Source organism: Gekko japonicus, unplaced genomic scaffold (genome assembly GCF_001447785.1).
Source record: "Gekko japonicus isolate JY-2015 unplaced genomic scaffold, Gekko_japonicus_V1.1 scaffold117, whole genome shotgun sequence".
Classification (NCBI taxonomy): Eukaryota; Metazoa; Chordata; class Lepidosauria; order Squamata; family Gekkonidae; genus Gekko; species Gekko japonicus.
Genome location: NW_015173676.1, coordinates 1,256,084 through 1,270,703, shown reverse-complemented (window position 1 = coordinate 1,270,703; position 14,620 = coordinate 1,256,084). Strand labels below are relative to the sequence as shown.

At 46.3% G+C, this 14,620-nt stretch overlaps 2 protein-coding genes across 2 annotated transcripts in view; one reads left to right on the top strand and one right to left on the bottom strand.

Annotated features, from left to right (window-relative positions):
• Nucleotides 1-7,741, bottom strand: part of CCDC24 (coiled-coil domain containing 24) — a 12,453-nt gene extending 4,712 nt beyond the window's left edge. The window contains exons 1-3 of the mRNA XM_015422946.1: nt 7,649-7,741; nt 7,078-7,263; nt 606-784 (exon numbers count right to left, since the gene is read on the bottom strand). Of these exons, the coding sequence (XP_015278432.1) occupies nt 606-784; nt 7,078-7,263; nt 7,649-7,741 (458 nt within the window). The remainder of the gene's footprint in view (nt 1-605; nt 785-7,077; nt 7,264-7,648) is intronic.
• Nucleotides 7,742-7,931: 190 nt separating this feature from the next.
• LOC107120292 (von Willebrand factor C domain-containing protein 2-like) lies at nt 7,932-14,310 on the top strand. Its single transcript, XM_015422959.1, has 3 exons — nt 7,932-8,772; nt 12,953-13,082; nt 13,518-14,310. The coding sequence occupies exons 1-3, from the start codon at nt 8,380-8,382 to the stop codon at nt 13,700-13,702; spliced, it is 708 nt and encodes a 235-aa protein (XP_015278445.1). The 5' UTR covers nt 7,932-8,379; the 3' UTR covers nt 13,703-14,310.
• The last annotated feature ends 310 nt before the right edge of the window (nt 14,311-14,620 follow it).

Here is a 14,620-nt window from a genome sequence, read left to right as displayed (position 1 = left end):
ATGGAGAGGGGGTGCACCACCAGATCTCTGCATGGAGGATGCCAGGGGAATGACAAATAACATGTGCTTGGACCCAAAGGGCTATCCTATGCAATTGGGAAACACCTAATGACTAAGAAAAAACACTAGAGTGACACACCCATCTCTAAACTTTTGCTAACAAACAGGAAACCTGCTTTGGAATGGCAGGACTGCAGTACAGACAAGGGAGTCACTCAACACCCCCCACAGACACCTCTCTGCAAGCCCACTTGCTGGGCACTGGCCAACTGAGTGGCAACCACATTCAAGTTCAAAGCATCCAAGCACTGATTATAGACTGCACTGGTTCTGGGATCTCGGGAAGCATAGCAGGAACAGTACCATAACATTCTGGCTTACCTTAGACAGGCCTGCCCTGGGCAAACGATTAAAAACACTCATCTCCACATACAGATCTACCACCAGTTACAGCACCATCCTAAGTACAGTTACGCCCTTCTAAACACACTGACATTAGGATGGCACTGCAAGAGACCAAGCAGATACATTCCTTCCTCAAAGAGGTTTCAGCATGTAGGGTTTTCTGGGTCCCGCTGCTCTCTCCCTACAGTGGGTCTTCCCACCTGCCCTCCTGTAATGCTTTTTGCTGGAGGCTCCTCAGAAGAAGGCGGATTTCTTCCCTCATCAGCTCCTTAAGGTGGGGTGGAGCAGCAAGCAAGCTGCCAACTGCTTGTGAAGGGCTCCGTTCCAGTCTTGAGTGGTCCAGCTGTATCTCCTGATAGAATTCCAGCAGAGTCTGCACCTGTCAGTGCAGAAGGATTCAGCCTGGATTAGGGACAGTGTACTACAATGCACATGCTGTCACAAACCGCAAACTCTTTCTCCTAGGCAACTCATCATCCCCTTCCACCTCCCTACATGAAGAGAGTCAAACACAGTAGCAAAAGACAACCCTATTCCTATCAGAACATGACAGTTACTCCTACCTGCAAATTGAGCTAGCTGCCCCTTACTACAGAGACAAATGCATACAAATGCCAGCAAGCAATATTTCAGAAACTCACTCCAATGTCAGAAGGGCAAACAGTGGGGACATGGGAATAAAAAGCCTGTGTGTTCTGGATATTGCGGCAGGCAGTTACAATGGTCCCAAGAACTGTGACACCTGTAACGATGGGGTCTGGGTTCCCAGAATATGCCCTGCCTCAAAGTTGTGAGAAGGTTAAGATGTCACACTCATGCGCTTGCTTCTCCGGCACATTCCCCTGGGACTTGACGACCAAGAGCACCTTTCCTTGCTTGCCCTCCATTCTCTCACTTCTCAGATACCACCCCTCATTCGAATTCATCTTTGCTCGTTCAGTTCCACCTCTCCTCCCAGCTGCCCTGATTATTTTCTGTGCTGCTTTGCTTCCTTCTCTTCTCAGGTCTCCCTCAACCGCCTGTCCCAGCACTCTGCTTTTTCTTTACACACCACTGAAGAGTTCATTCTTTTTCAGGGAATTGTCAACATTTCATAATAAGACAATGTTTAGACTCAGTTGACAAATATATTATGGTGTTAAAATGTGTGTTAGAAAAAAATTGCTAGGTGTGTGATATTTGGAATGTGTGTGCTTGTGCAAGCAAAATATGAAAAAGGAAGAAGGAAGTGAAAAGATTTTTTTAAAAACATGGCATCATTTAGGGATGGTTAACGGAGGACAGAAGACAGTGAAGGAAATTCGGAGGAGGGGCTGTGGCCCAAAGGCAGAGCATCTGCTTGGCATGCAGAACATTCCAAGTTCAACTCCCAGCATCTCCAGTTAAAAGGATTAGGTAGGAGGTGAAAAGAAAGACCACTGCCTGAGACCCCGAGGAGCTGCTCTAGTTTGCGTAGACAATACTGACCTTGATGGATTGATGGCCTGAGTCATTATAAGGCAGATTCATGTGTTCATGTGCATTGTTTACTCTGCATCATCAGTCCCCATTGACAGCAACAGGCTGTGCTGGTAATTAAGCAAAAGCCTGCAGAAGGAGATCCTTTTTGGTTTGCCAGACTGGGTGCTCTCTGTCTGCCTACAATATAGTCTCAGAACAAGCTCTCATGCTCACTTGGGTCAACACATAACAAAGAAGAATACAACAAATTCACTTTCATGATCTACCTAAAGACACAGAACTGAGAGTTATGTGGAAAGCATTCTATGGTCAGAGATGTTTTGTTTCGTAAATACCAATCCTCAGAACATTATAAACCCACCCACCCTCCATTTCCTGGCTGGCCCAGAACACTGCCCACAGTAGGTGGCATGAGGACACAGCACTGTATACCATGTGCACTACTGATACTCCATAAAAGGCATAATGCTGAGGACAACACCCCCCTTCCTTTGTGAGGAAAGACAAGGTCATGCTGCAAAAAATACTCCTGGCTACAATCGACATAATATGGGACACTTGAAGGACAAACATGCTCCACAGCTCCCTTTCTGGCCCCATTCATCCACAAGGGGACTGCCACAGCACAGCTGCTGCCCTGGGCAGCTTCCCAGATATTCTAATTGGGGAGGGGAGGGGAGGGGAGGGGTGCATAGACAAAAACCAAGTGAGGAAGTGAAAGCAGAGAGACAGGCAACTCTCTGGCTACATTCCTTAGGTTTCAGATGAAGTAGTAACAAAAATGCAGGTGAGGGGCTCCTTATGGGGATTGCTGTGTGTGTGTGGGGGAACCTGTACGCTTGGCTTTGGGCACAGGGATCCAAGTAAGGCCCTAAACACAGAGTTGTGTCACAGGAAAGAGTTTTTTAAAGAGTGTCAGAACCACAGCCAGGTGGTCAGGGTATGCTGGTCTTCTAGTTTCAGAGGGAGGTAGGGCCATTTCCATGTGAAAAGCCTCAGGCTGTTTACTGGTATTCCTCAGCCCCAGTCAGGAGGACGCTGAATAGGGAAAGGGCATGAATGCCTGGAGAACAAAAGGCCTAGACTAACATGGATTAGGTGCTCTGGCCAAGCACTAGAAAGCAGCTGAGCTGGAGGCTGGCAAATGGAGACCCCACAGACAAAGGAGGGGCTGAGGCAACTGCAATGTTTCTCACTCCCATACCATTTCACCTTCAAACAACAGAGATACTGCCCCTTTCTTAGGATCCACACAGGACTGAGAAAGCAACTCAGGCTGCCAGATCCAAACGCCAAAAGGGGTGCTTCACAGAGTATGAGTCTCCTACTCAGACTTTACTTCTGTGTTGGAATACACATGGTTGCCTTATGAAAAAATTGGCCACAGGCCCACACAGTGGGAAGGAGCAACTAGCCTCAGGTTTCTACTGCATGTGCACTTAGTGAAACAGATGAGTGCATTCTCTCATTTGATGATACACATGTGGCTTACTTACAGCAGTATCAATAATACTTTACTAGAAAATAGTGTGACCTGACCTGGGTAGCCCAGGCTAGCCTGATCTTGGAAACTAAGCAGGATCATGCTTAGTATGTGGATGGGAGACCTCCGAGGAATACGAGGGTCATGACGTGGAGGCAGACGATGGCAAACCACCTCTGAATGTCTCTTACTTTGAAAACCCTACAGGATTGCCATAAGTCACCTGTGACTTGATGGAACTTTCCACCATTAAAAAATAGTGTGCATTGAATGGGCCCTTAGCAATGCTTCTCATGTAAGTTTTGAAAAATGCGTACACTTAAGTTGGAAGGTGTTATTTGTGAATATTAGGCTGAAAGCAAAAGAAACAAATTCACTACTGGTAGCATATGTCTCTACAGTGTCAGTGATGTGCCAGGGTGTGTATCAAAACACCCAATGATATGATCTCTTCTCGGCCCAAGAGAGCAGGTCATGATGGGCTACGAGGTACACTATGGGAGATCATCAATAAGTCCCTCATTGAGGGACTGTTCCCTGGTGCACTAAAGGAAGCAGTGGTCTGCCCTCTCCTGAAAAAAACATATTTGGACTCGGCCGAATTAGCCAACTATCAGCCGGTATCCAACCTGCCCCATCTGGGCAAATTGATTGAGAGGGCAGTGGCAACTCAGCTGCAGTTTTTTGGATGAAACCTCCGCACTAGATCCCTTCCAGTCCAGTTTCTGACCAGACCATGGGACAGAGACAGTCCTGGTCACCCTCACAGATGACCTTCGGAGGCACCTGGATGGAGGCGGTAAGGCAGTGTTGTTGTTGTTAGACCAGTTGGTGGCGTTCGACATGGTCGACCATCAACTACTGACCCACCGGCACGCCGACACTGCGATTCAGGTGTTTGCCTTGCAGTGGCTCTCCTCATTCCTTCAGGGTCGGAGACAAAGGGTGGCACTGGGGGAACAGCTGTCCCAAAGGCACCCACTTGTTTGCAGAGTGCCTCAGGGGGCAGTACTCTCCCCGATGTTATTTAACATCTACATGCGCCCCCTTGCCCAGAGATATGGGTTGGGTTGTCACCAGTATGCGGATGACACCCAGCTCTATCTGTTTTTGGACGGCCAGCAAAACTCTAGTCCGGGAGAGCTGGACCTGGCGTTGAATCCGACAAAGATGGAGGTCCTGTGCCTGAGTCAGAGTGGGCCAAGGCTAGGGATCCCTCTCCCGACCTTCGATGGGGCACCATTGGTGCCAGCACCGGAGGTTAGGAGTTTGGGAGTGCTCCTGGATGCCTCCTTAACAATGGAGGCCCGGGTAGCAGCCACTGCGGTCTGCCTTTTACCACCTGCAGCTGATTAAGCAGTTGGTTCCCTTCCTTGAAAGCAATGACCTGGCAACAGTGATCCACGCAATGGTGACCTCAAGATTTTATTACTGCAATGCTCTCTACATGGGGCTGCCCTTGTCCCAAATCCGGAAGCTGCAGCTGGTGCAGAATGCTGCGGCGAGGCTGTTGTTGTGTCTCCCTATGCGGGAGCACATCCAGCCTGCCCTAAAAGCACTGCACTGGCTGCCTATAGCATACCGGATTCAGTTCAAGGTGCTGGTTCTTACCTTTAAAGCCCTATATGGTCAAGGACCTACTTACCTAAGGGACTGTCTTTCCCCACATATTCCCCAGAGAGCACTAAGATCAGGGTCCCAACATCGTTTGGCCCTTCCAGGTCCTAAAGAAACCAGGCTAGCTGTGACGAGGGCCAGGGCCTTTTCTGTGGCGGCCCTGTACTGGTGGAATGAGCTCTCGGAGGACATCAGGGCCCTGCGGGACCTGTTACAATTCCTCAGAGCCTGTAAAATGGAGCTCTTCCACCAGGGACCTGTTACAATTCCTCAGAGCCTGTAAAACGGAGCTCTTCCACCAGGCTCCCCAATACCAATACTAGTACCAACATCAGGGTCAAATCAACATCTAATAGCCTGGCAAGGACCTGGACAATGGTGGTTGTTGTCATCTGGATGCTGGAAGAACGCTGCCATCGTTTATTACCTGTACTACTAACACTTTGAAATTATGATGGCTTTTACTGTTTTACCTTTTTAAATACTGTGTGTTTTATTGTATTACAAATATGTTGTAAGCCGCCCTGAGCCTGCCTGGCGGGGAGGGCGGGATAAAAATAAAAGGAAATAAATCAAGAACCAACAATACGAAGTAAGCTAGAAGCATCACATAACAGGAAAGGAGCAAGAAGCTCAGAGTAAAATAAGCAGAAGTTTCATTTTAAAAGTGGGTTTTGAGAAAGGACCTGGAGAGGGCCCTCATGAGACAGAAAAGCTGTTCCAACAATGGGCAGCTCCACGACAGAAGGCGAAGTGGGCTGCAATTGGGGGTTAAAGGTGGAAGACTTCAAAAGTGAAAACCATGGCACCGGTATAGAGCAGCAGGATGGGGAACCTGTGCAGGGACACGATGGAACAGTCATAACAGTGGGGGACAGAGACGTTCTGAACAATACTGAAAGGGAAGAACGACAGAGAAGGCCAGCCAGAAGAAGAGCCAGTATGGAGAGGTAGCATGGACACATTTTAGCTATCCATGACAGATCTCAGAGATGCTGAAAAGCAGCAGGATCTGTTGACTGCTTGAACATGGGAACAGAGGGAAACAGAAATCAAAGATGATTCCAGGATTACTGATCATAAATTGCCTTAGAATATTTTTAAATAGAAAGAGCAAAAGAAAAGTGATAAAGGTGGGAGGGAAGAGGATTTGGATGGAAATAATAGACTCTTTGTCATGTCAGAACATCAAAATGACAGAAGGGAATATTAGAGAGGGAGATTGAAATGATCTGGGCTTCGATGACATACTACTCCATTTTCATTAACTTTACATAAAAACAAAAAACAAAAAGTGACTTAAGCATCATTTATAAACATGAGTTAAGCACAGTCACAACAGGTCCTCCTTTAGAGACAGATGGATATTAGATCGCTTTTGTATAAATCATCAAACTTGTCAGTCACAGTAGTATTGATATGCCTTTCAAAAGCAACACAAAAAGGGACATTATGGAACCATGGTGCCTTCTATGTGGATTGTACTGACTCACTATGTGTAATCTGCCTTGAGTCCCTGTGAGAAAGACAGACTATAAATAACATCACATACATAAAATATGGCATTGAAATGAAAAAGAAAATTCACTCCAAACTTGGAATACTGGCAAACCTAGGAATTTTGGCAAAAGATATAATCTTATCACTACAATTGTGTCCTCTCAGCAATAATGTGCTAAATTGTACCAAGTCCAAGACTAGGACTTGTCCACGGGGTATTTGTCCTCCACATCATGTATCAGAAAAACAGACATAGATGACAACACATAAAATGGAAAGCGTGACTCTACTACAGCCTGCATGTGTTTGCATGGAAAGGGAGCCCCTTTAAACAACCAATCCCTTTTTGGACAACTAGTTTTACCTCTCTAGCTCAAGAAATCTTGATTTGATTCTTCATACAGATGCTCCTTTAGCACCCGCCACTAGTAAGAAGCTACCCATTCAATGTGGGGAAGGGTTGTGGATTTGTGTTGTCCTTGTTTTCTGTGGCTCTCTTGGGTATAGTTCAGGAACATTTCTCAACTGCGAAAGATAGGGAAACGAAAAGCACAGAACTCCCTGGCCTACAGCCCCCATTTGGAGAAAGGCACAAAGTCCCTGTACTTAACCTCAGCATGCAGCTCCAAGCTCCGTTCCACACCATCATCCCCCAAGATGGTCTTCACCTCAAGCCTCTCACTGGGTGCTACTTGTTCCTCCACCATCCTCCAGAGCGATGGCACTGGTTGCAAGGGCTGCCCAGACGGATCAAGGAAGGGCAACATAGAGGCAATGTTCAACTTCAGAATAAAGGTCTGTTTTTTAAAGGAAATAAAAGGTGGTGCAGATTGAGCAGGGAATGGAAAGTGTAGATAAGATAGGGGACCCAGACTACTCTAGCACAAGCCATAGATCAGCCACAGGAAGAAATTCCTTGCTTTCAATCTGCTAACATCCACTACGCCACATAACCCTCCCAGAGGATCAGACGGCTTGTTCTTCCCCATCAGCAAATATGGTACCTATTTCCCCTTGCCCCCACATCAGTCTCTATGCCGCTCCTACCTACCCCCCCCCAACTCTACACATTCTGCTTTACTGTCCCGCCCCCCAATAAACCCACAACCTCCACCGTACCTCCCTTCCCTTGTGAGATCTTCTTGACAGTGTGCCCCCATCACCTAACTAACCTAGTTTTACCCGCGGTCTTGCCCCTTTGTCGGACGCGCCGCTCCGCACTCCTTCTACAGACCCAAGGACGGCCTGGCCTCCACCAGTCCGGGCCACACGCATACTTTGCCCCCCCTCGCGCCAGCATAAACCCGCCACCTCCATGGAAACGCCCCGCCCCTTTCCTCGGAATCTTTGCCTCTTAAAGCAACCGCGTCGCAAAGACCTAAGAGCGGGGTGGAGAAAGGGATCCCAGGAAAGTTCTGGGGGAACGTGTGTGGGTGCGCGCGCATGCTGCCTCAGGAAACGCCGTGCTTGTCCTGCTTTCATCGGAGACAAACAGATGCCTGCCTTCGGCTTCGGTGCCGTTAATGAACTTCTCCCTGCTCGTGCCTTTAGGAGCCATGGTGGGGCTTGGGGGGGCGCGGTGCTTGCTATTGGGATGAATGGAGAAGTTGGGAGGCGAGCAAGGAGCCGCCTGAGTGCAGTCGAACAGCGCAGGAGGCTCGGGCAGGGGGCTCTTCGGCCGGTCCCTCCCACGGCCCGGGTCCTTCCCGCCCGTCTCGGTGGGGAGGGGAGGGGATGCGCTGCCCTAGACGGGCTGGGCTTGGATTTCAGTAAGGGGCGGGAGGCGCCGGCACAAAGGCCGAGGCACGTTAGGGCTGGCCAGGGAGGGTTACGGGTATCGGCTGCAGCCTCTGCAAGAGCCTCCAGGTGGGACTCTGAGCTCCGGCAAGTGGGTTAGGCCGTGGGGGGACTGGATGTCCTTTCCCTCGTTCCCCTGCTTCGCATTAGCCACGGCTCCTAGCCAGTTTATGCCCCGCTTGAGTCTAGCGATGCGTCTCCCCTGGGCACAGCTGAGTCTAGCACTGATGCTGACTCTGGGGCTCATCCCAGCCCTGGCGGGGCCCGTGAGCACCTGTGACGCCAACGGGAGCCTGTACTACGTGGGCGAGTGGTATTTCCTGGACAGTGACCACTGCACCCAGTGCGAGTGCACCCCCGAAGGGCCAGCCTGCGCTCGCACGGACTGCACCGCCCTGCCACCTGCCTGCATCCACGTCAGCCACTACCCCAGTGACTGCTGCCCGCGCTGCGAACGTGTCGGCTGTGAACACCGTGGCCAAGTTTATGAGTTGGGACAGCACTTCCAGGTAAGGGGCCCGCACGGCTTTCTGGCAAGGGGGCTGGACTGAGACACGTGAGAAGAAGTGACCGTTTCTCTGGTATTAATGTCTGCAAGTGATCAATTAAGGCCAAAATGTCAAATTGAGTGATGGGGGAAACTAGTAGCGTGTGTAAAACTTGCTTCCCAAGCGTGTTTGTCAAGCATTCATTAATAATAGTATAGCTCGAGGGTATGATTAGAACTGTACTATATTACGTGCACAAGACAGGCGTTTCTAACTATGGAAACCAGCCTCCTCATAACTAGGACTAAAGTAATGCTAACAAAGGAGCAAGTTTGGAGACACACAGAGTCATTTCTTGCTCTTTAATCTTGATGAAAAATGCCAGTGCAACACCCCCTTTTGTTTTCTAGGCCTGCTGCTGGTCAGTACAACACCTTTTCCTAAAGCTGTTGTTATCTATCACTGCTAAAATTGCAGACAGGGTATTTTAAAATCTGAGTCAGCTCAAACAATCTTTGGCATTACTGGGCACAGCAGGGTGGGGAAGCACTTGACAGTGAACCTCCACTAGCTAATGGGAGACAGGTTCTGCCGAAGAGGGTGACGATCAAGATATATAATTTCCGCTTTCCTACAACGGACTTGGCTTGGAAGACAGTATGGTCCTCTTTTAGTAATGTTTCTAAAATATATAATATAAAATATCAGTTTTTAAAGGTTCTTTCTTATTGGTATCTTACTCCTAAGCGGTTGTCTCAAATTTATCCTGCTAGTCCTCCTACCTGTTGGAAACAATGTGGTCAAGTTGGTTCCTATAAGCACTGTTGGTGGGAATGTTTGCATATTCAAAAATTTTGGCAAGAAATCCGTACTCGAATTAAAATGATTACTACAATCGAGATTCCTCTTAGTCCTGAAGCAATGCTACTACATTACTGCCCACAATTATTTACAAGGGAGACAACTAGAGAATTAATTGCTATTTTGTTAACTGCAGCATCACTAGTAATTTCAACTAAATGGAAAGACCAAGTCCCTCCCACTATTTCACAGTGGCATGATAAGATTTGGGACCAATTTATAATGGCAAAATTGTTACATTCTTTATCACCCCTGGAAGGTCAACAATCTTATTCTAAATTCGTTGCTATCTGGTATCTGGCCTTGTATTATTTGGTTGGATATGAGGTAATCCCCACAAATCTTTTATATAAGCAACTTGCTATTTTCTAAAGTTTAAGGTATGTTGGTAGAATTTTAGCCTAAACTGCTCCAGAATGTATACTGTTATACAGATTTATTATTTATCGTGGCTGGGTTTTGGAATATTGTTGGGTTATCCTACTTGTATTTATAATTTGTTTGACTTGTCGCAGTCTCAAGGTTTTTTAATTGTTTATGTTATTTGAAAAAGTAAGAAACATATTTTTTATATATATATATATATAAAATATCTCTATTCCTGTATATCTCTATTCCTGTAGAGATGTGAAATTTCCAAAAATTAAGTCATGGAAAGAACCCAGTTCTGCTCCCCATTTTTTTGGAACCTCCCCCACTGAAGTTTTCAGAAAAACTGAAATATTTGCAGTGCTTGCATTCCTATCAAGTCTAAACCTATTTTGCTGATTTAACAATTTAAAGTACATCCCTTATAACTTAGTTAGCATATAATATCGTATAAACTGGCATATTTATGGAATTTAAAAGTATAAATGTCATAGTGTTCTGCAAACAAAACTGCAAATAGGAATTATGTTAATTGAGTGCTTGCAAATATGTGTGGGTGAATGCAGCTATGCAAAAATGTGTGCATAGCTACAGAAAGAGCAAGTCCATGTAGCTGACCAGATTGGGCAGATCACCTCCCTAGGTGAATTCCCTGTTTTATCAAATAGACTAAATTTATTGACTGTCCCTTGTGATCTGTCTTTAGCTTCTTCCATCTACCAGTCTTGGCCACACTCAAGATTCTTGTGGAAGGCAGAGATAAAAGTTAGGACCTTAATGGTATCCTTTTAAAAATTCTGTTGTCCTACCTACACAGATTTAGCTGCTCTTGGGGGCCACATGGCAGCAGCTCAGGAAATCAGGATACCTTGCAGTTGCCTAAGAGCTAATAGCAGGATTAAGGTGGGTTTAGAAAAAACAAATTATCTTAAGAAATGTCATTAACAAAACTGATTAGATCCAGGTGGGTAGTTAAGTTGGTCTGAAGCAGTAGAAAAAAGTTTGAGTCCAGCAGCACCTTTAAGATCAACAAAGTTTTATTCAAAGTATGTTGTAAGTGTTGTCCGCTAATTTGCTGTTCAACCTTTGCCTTATATGTATGGACTGGTGAATTCCATTTCATTGTATCTGAGGAAGTGTGCGTGCACACAAAAGCTCATACCTTGAATAAAACTTCGTTGGTCTTAAAGGTGCCACTGGACTCAAGCTTTGTTGAACTGATTAATGTTTAGTACTACAAAAGTCAATTTGGATTGATCAAGAAAAATGGGAGATTTAAAAAAACATTTTGCTGTACATACTGAAATTCAAGATTCTCTCATTACCCTAGATCTATGAGTGGAGAGGGAATTTCACACAGGCAGGTGGGATCTAGAGGCCTCCCCCTTGGGTGGGGAATGGGAAAGGTGAACATGCTCCAGAACTGGATGGGCAGGAAAGGGACACAAAGACTGGCATACAAGACATTTACTTTCTAGAGGGAGCAAAGTAATGGCACTTGTGGCTGCTCTGCAATTCCCTGTTGTGGTTCTGTGGTCAGTAGTAGAATGCCAGTAAGGGGTTGAATGAGAAATGAGGGGACAGAAGGAAGATGCTAGTATCCTCTGCATGGTATTTTAAACAGAGTTTGATCTGGCAGTGCTGGTGGGAGGGCTTAATCCCCATATTCTTGGGCCTATTGTTATTTAGCATATTGGGATCCTAATGGTTTCACTGCTACTTAAGGCAGTCCCCCACCCATGTGCACACCTACTGGCAGCACCATTTAAGCTCATTGGTTTATCTTAGTATAACCTGTAAATTTCCCATTTCCAGGTGCAAGGATATCTGAGCGTGTAGGCTAACTACTAGATAGGAAGAGTTGGCAAAAGAGCAGGACAGAACCTCTTCATTTCAAGAGAGGTTCCAACATAGAATCATTCGTTTAGGGTGATACTGCCACTTACTGGTGAAATCCCTGAACTGCACCAATCAGCTTGAACTACATTTTACACATTTCACAAAAAGATAGAGATTTCAGATCCACACATCTGCCCACTTTTTTGCTAGTTATTTGAAGCAAAGGCACATATATGAAGACATGCAGCAATCACATCTCTCAAGCGTGTGTTTACTACAAGTCTGTACACCTGTCTCCCTTTCAGTGATATAGAAAACTGACATGGCCAGGCTGGCACAATGTGGAATTACAGAATCACTCTCTTGCAATATATAAATCAGCCCTCGTGTAGATCTGCATACATACAAATACTGCACAACAGACTGTACAAGAACTGCAGTGAGTAGGATAAGGGTGTCCTGGGAATAACTTGTTACCTGCAATACTCCCAGTGACACCATTCTGTGTTGTAGAGGTGGGATTGAAACCTGTCTTCCTCTGTGAAAGGGATGTACATATGAACCTAGAACTAGGAATGTAATGTGCACATATTTTTCAGCTGCAGGACGAACTCTGCTTTCCTCTACTTTTGCTCTTTGAGCAATATATATAGAGCCTTCCAAAACAAAAGCAGAACTACTATGACTCATTTTTAGTTAATGCCTCTTTCCTTCATGGAACGTGCAAGATAGTGGACATGGGGTTGCCAGCAGTTCTACCATTCAGGCCCTGGCCAGGCGTGTAGCTTCAGTAAGGTTGCTGCCTTATCTGTCTTCCGTCCATGCCCTGGGACTTTCCCTTCTCCTCCCTCTCCACATGCTTCAAGTGGGCTGCTTTTTCCTCCCACCTCAAGCACCTTACATGGATATTTGTTCAGCATTTCATTTCACACATGCTTTCCACCCATTTTATTTTCCACATGAACATCTGCCGAGATAGTAGGGAAGATGGTTTCTGGACTGGGTCACAAGTAGTTTCTTTCATTGAGGGAAGGAAGAAGCACGTCTAACCATGGCAAGTGCACTTTCAACAGTTAGCTCACACTAAAACTATGGACAGATGTTCACCCTGACCAGCCTTTCTCTCCTACAGCCATCAGAATGTGAACAGTGTACCTGTGATATAGATGGCATAGCTCGCTGCCTAGTGGCCGACTGTGCTCCTCCACCATGTGTCAATCCTGTCTACGAGAAGGGCCACTGCTGCCCCACCTGCAAGGACGGTGAGAGAATTGCCTACGGAACTATGCCAGATGTATAACTTTCATGTGGGGTGGTAGTCCTGACTCCTTGTCCATGATCGGTTAAGGGTTCCTGTCTGAAGAGAGGGGGCAAGGGGCAAGGGGCAAGCAAGGCTGGGCAACTTATAAAACAGAGGGAACATCTGCTTAAGAGTTCACGAAGAGACTGACATAGTTTGTAGTACTCACCTTTGACATCAGCAGATATCTCCCCCCCCCCCGTCCTGCTGTAAGGGAAGAAGCTTTCCAAGAAGACTTGAGACTTTTTCTTCATATTAAGAACCTGGGGTAGTAGATACTAGATAAGACACACTTTGTGTGGCCCTCAGGAGAATCTCTGTGTTTCTAGGCTTTACAGAGAGGCTTTTGAAAGGTAAATATTGACAGATTCTAACACATGCTGTCATTTCTCTACAGGGCCCAACTGTTATGTTGATGGCAGCCAGCGTCAAATCATCCCTTCTGGGGAAAGCGTCTGGGTGGGGCACTGTATGCATTGCCGGTGTCACGATGGCCAAGATGCTGGGTACTGGGAAGGAAATCGTGTAGCCAAATGTGAGCTATTACCAGGCTGCCAGGCTACAGCTGGACACCATGCTTGAGCTTGCAACACCCAGCAATTCCTCAGCCAACCCACCAAAGCAATACATTTCTAAAATCCCTGCCCATACAAACAGTCCCTGTTCACCAACCCCTCAGTCCAGCCAAAACCTTCTACCTGCACAAGCAGGCATCACACCTAGCCCCGCTGCCTTTCTCCCATGAGTAGAATGAACTACTATACATGGGACTACTTCACAGACTATGCTGGTAAGCCCCTTGAATGTTTCCCTTTATTTAAGGCATCACCATTACTCAGTACTCAGACAGACTTCTTACCCATTTGTTTCACTGCAGCTGTGTTGAGATACAACATTGTCCTATAAAACATCTTGTCCTATGTAACTGTGGAAAAAGCAATAAAGGATCCTAGTACAACTGGTCTCAACTGGGCTACACAGCTATATCCCCAGTTATTTAGGCTAGACCATCTCGAGCCTGTTTTGGGTCAAAAAGAGGGATGCGTAATATGCCACAGTTGGTGAGACAGTCTCACCTTTAACTCTGTAATTTAGACTTTACCAGGTTGAAAAACGCAAACTCTGTGCTGGGGATGGTTAAGGAAAATGTTGAAGATAAAACAGGAAACATTATAATGCCCTTGTATCATTTGGAATACTGGCATCATTTGGAATACTGTGTGCAGTTCTGGTTGCTGTATCTTAAAAAGGACACTGCAGAGCTGGGAAAAACACAGAAAAGGGCAAACAAGATTAAAGGGTTGTAGCACCTTCCCTATGAGGAAAAGCTGAAGAGTCTGGGACTTTTCAGTTTAGAAAAGAAACAACTAATTGGGGAGGGACACGATCGCATTTATAAATTATGCACTGCATAGAGGTTGGACAGAGATAATAACTGGTTGGCTACTGTGTGACAGGACACTGGACCAGTGGTCTGATGCAGCAGGGCTTTTCTTATGT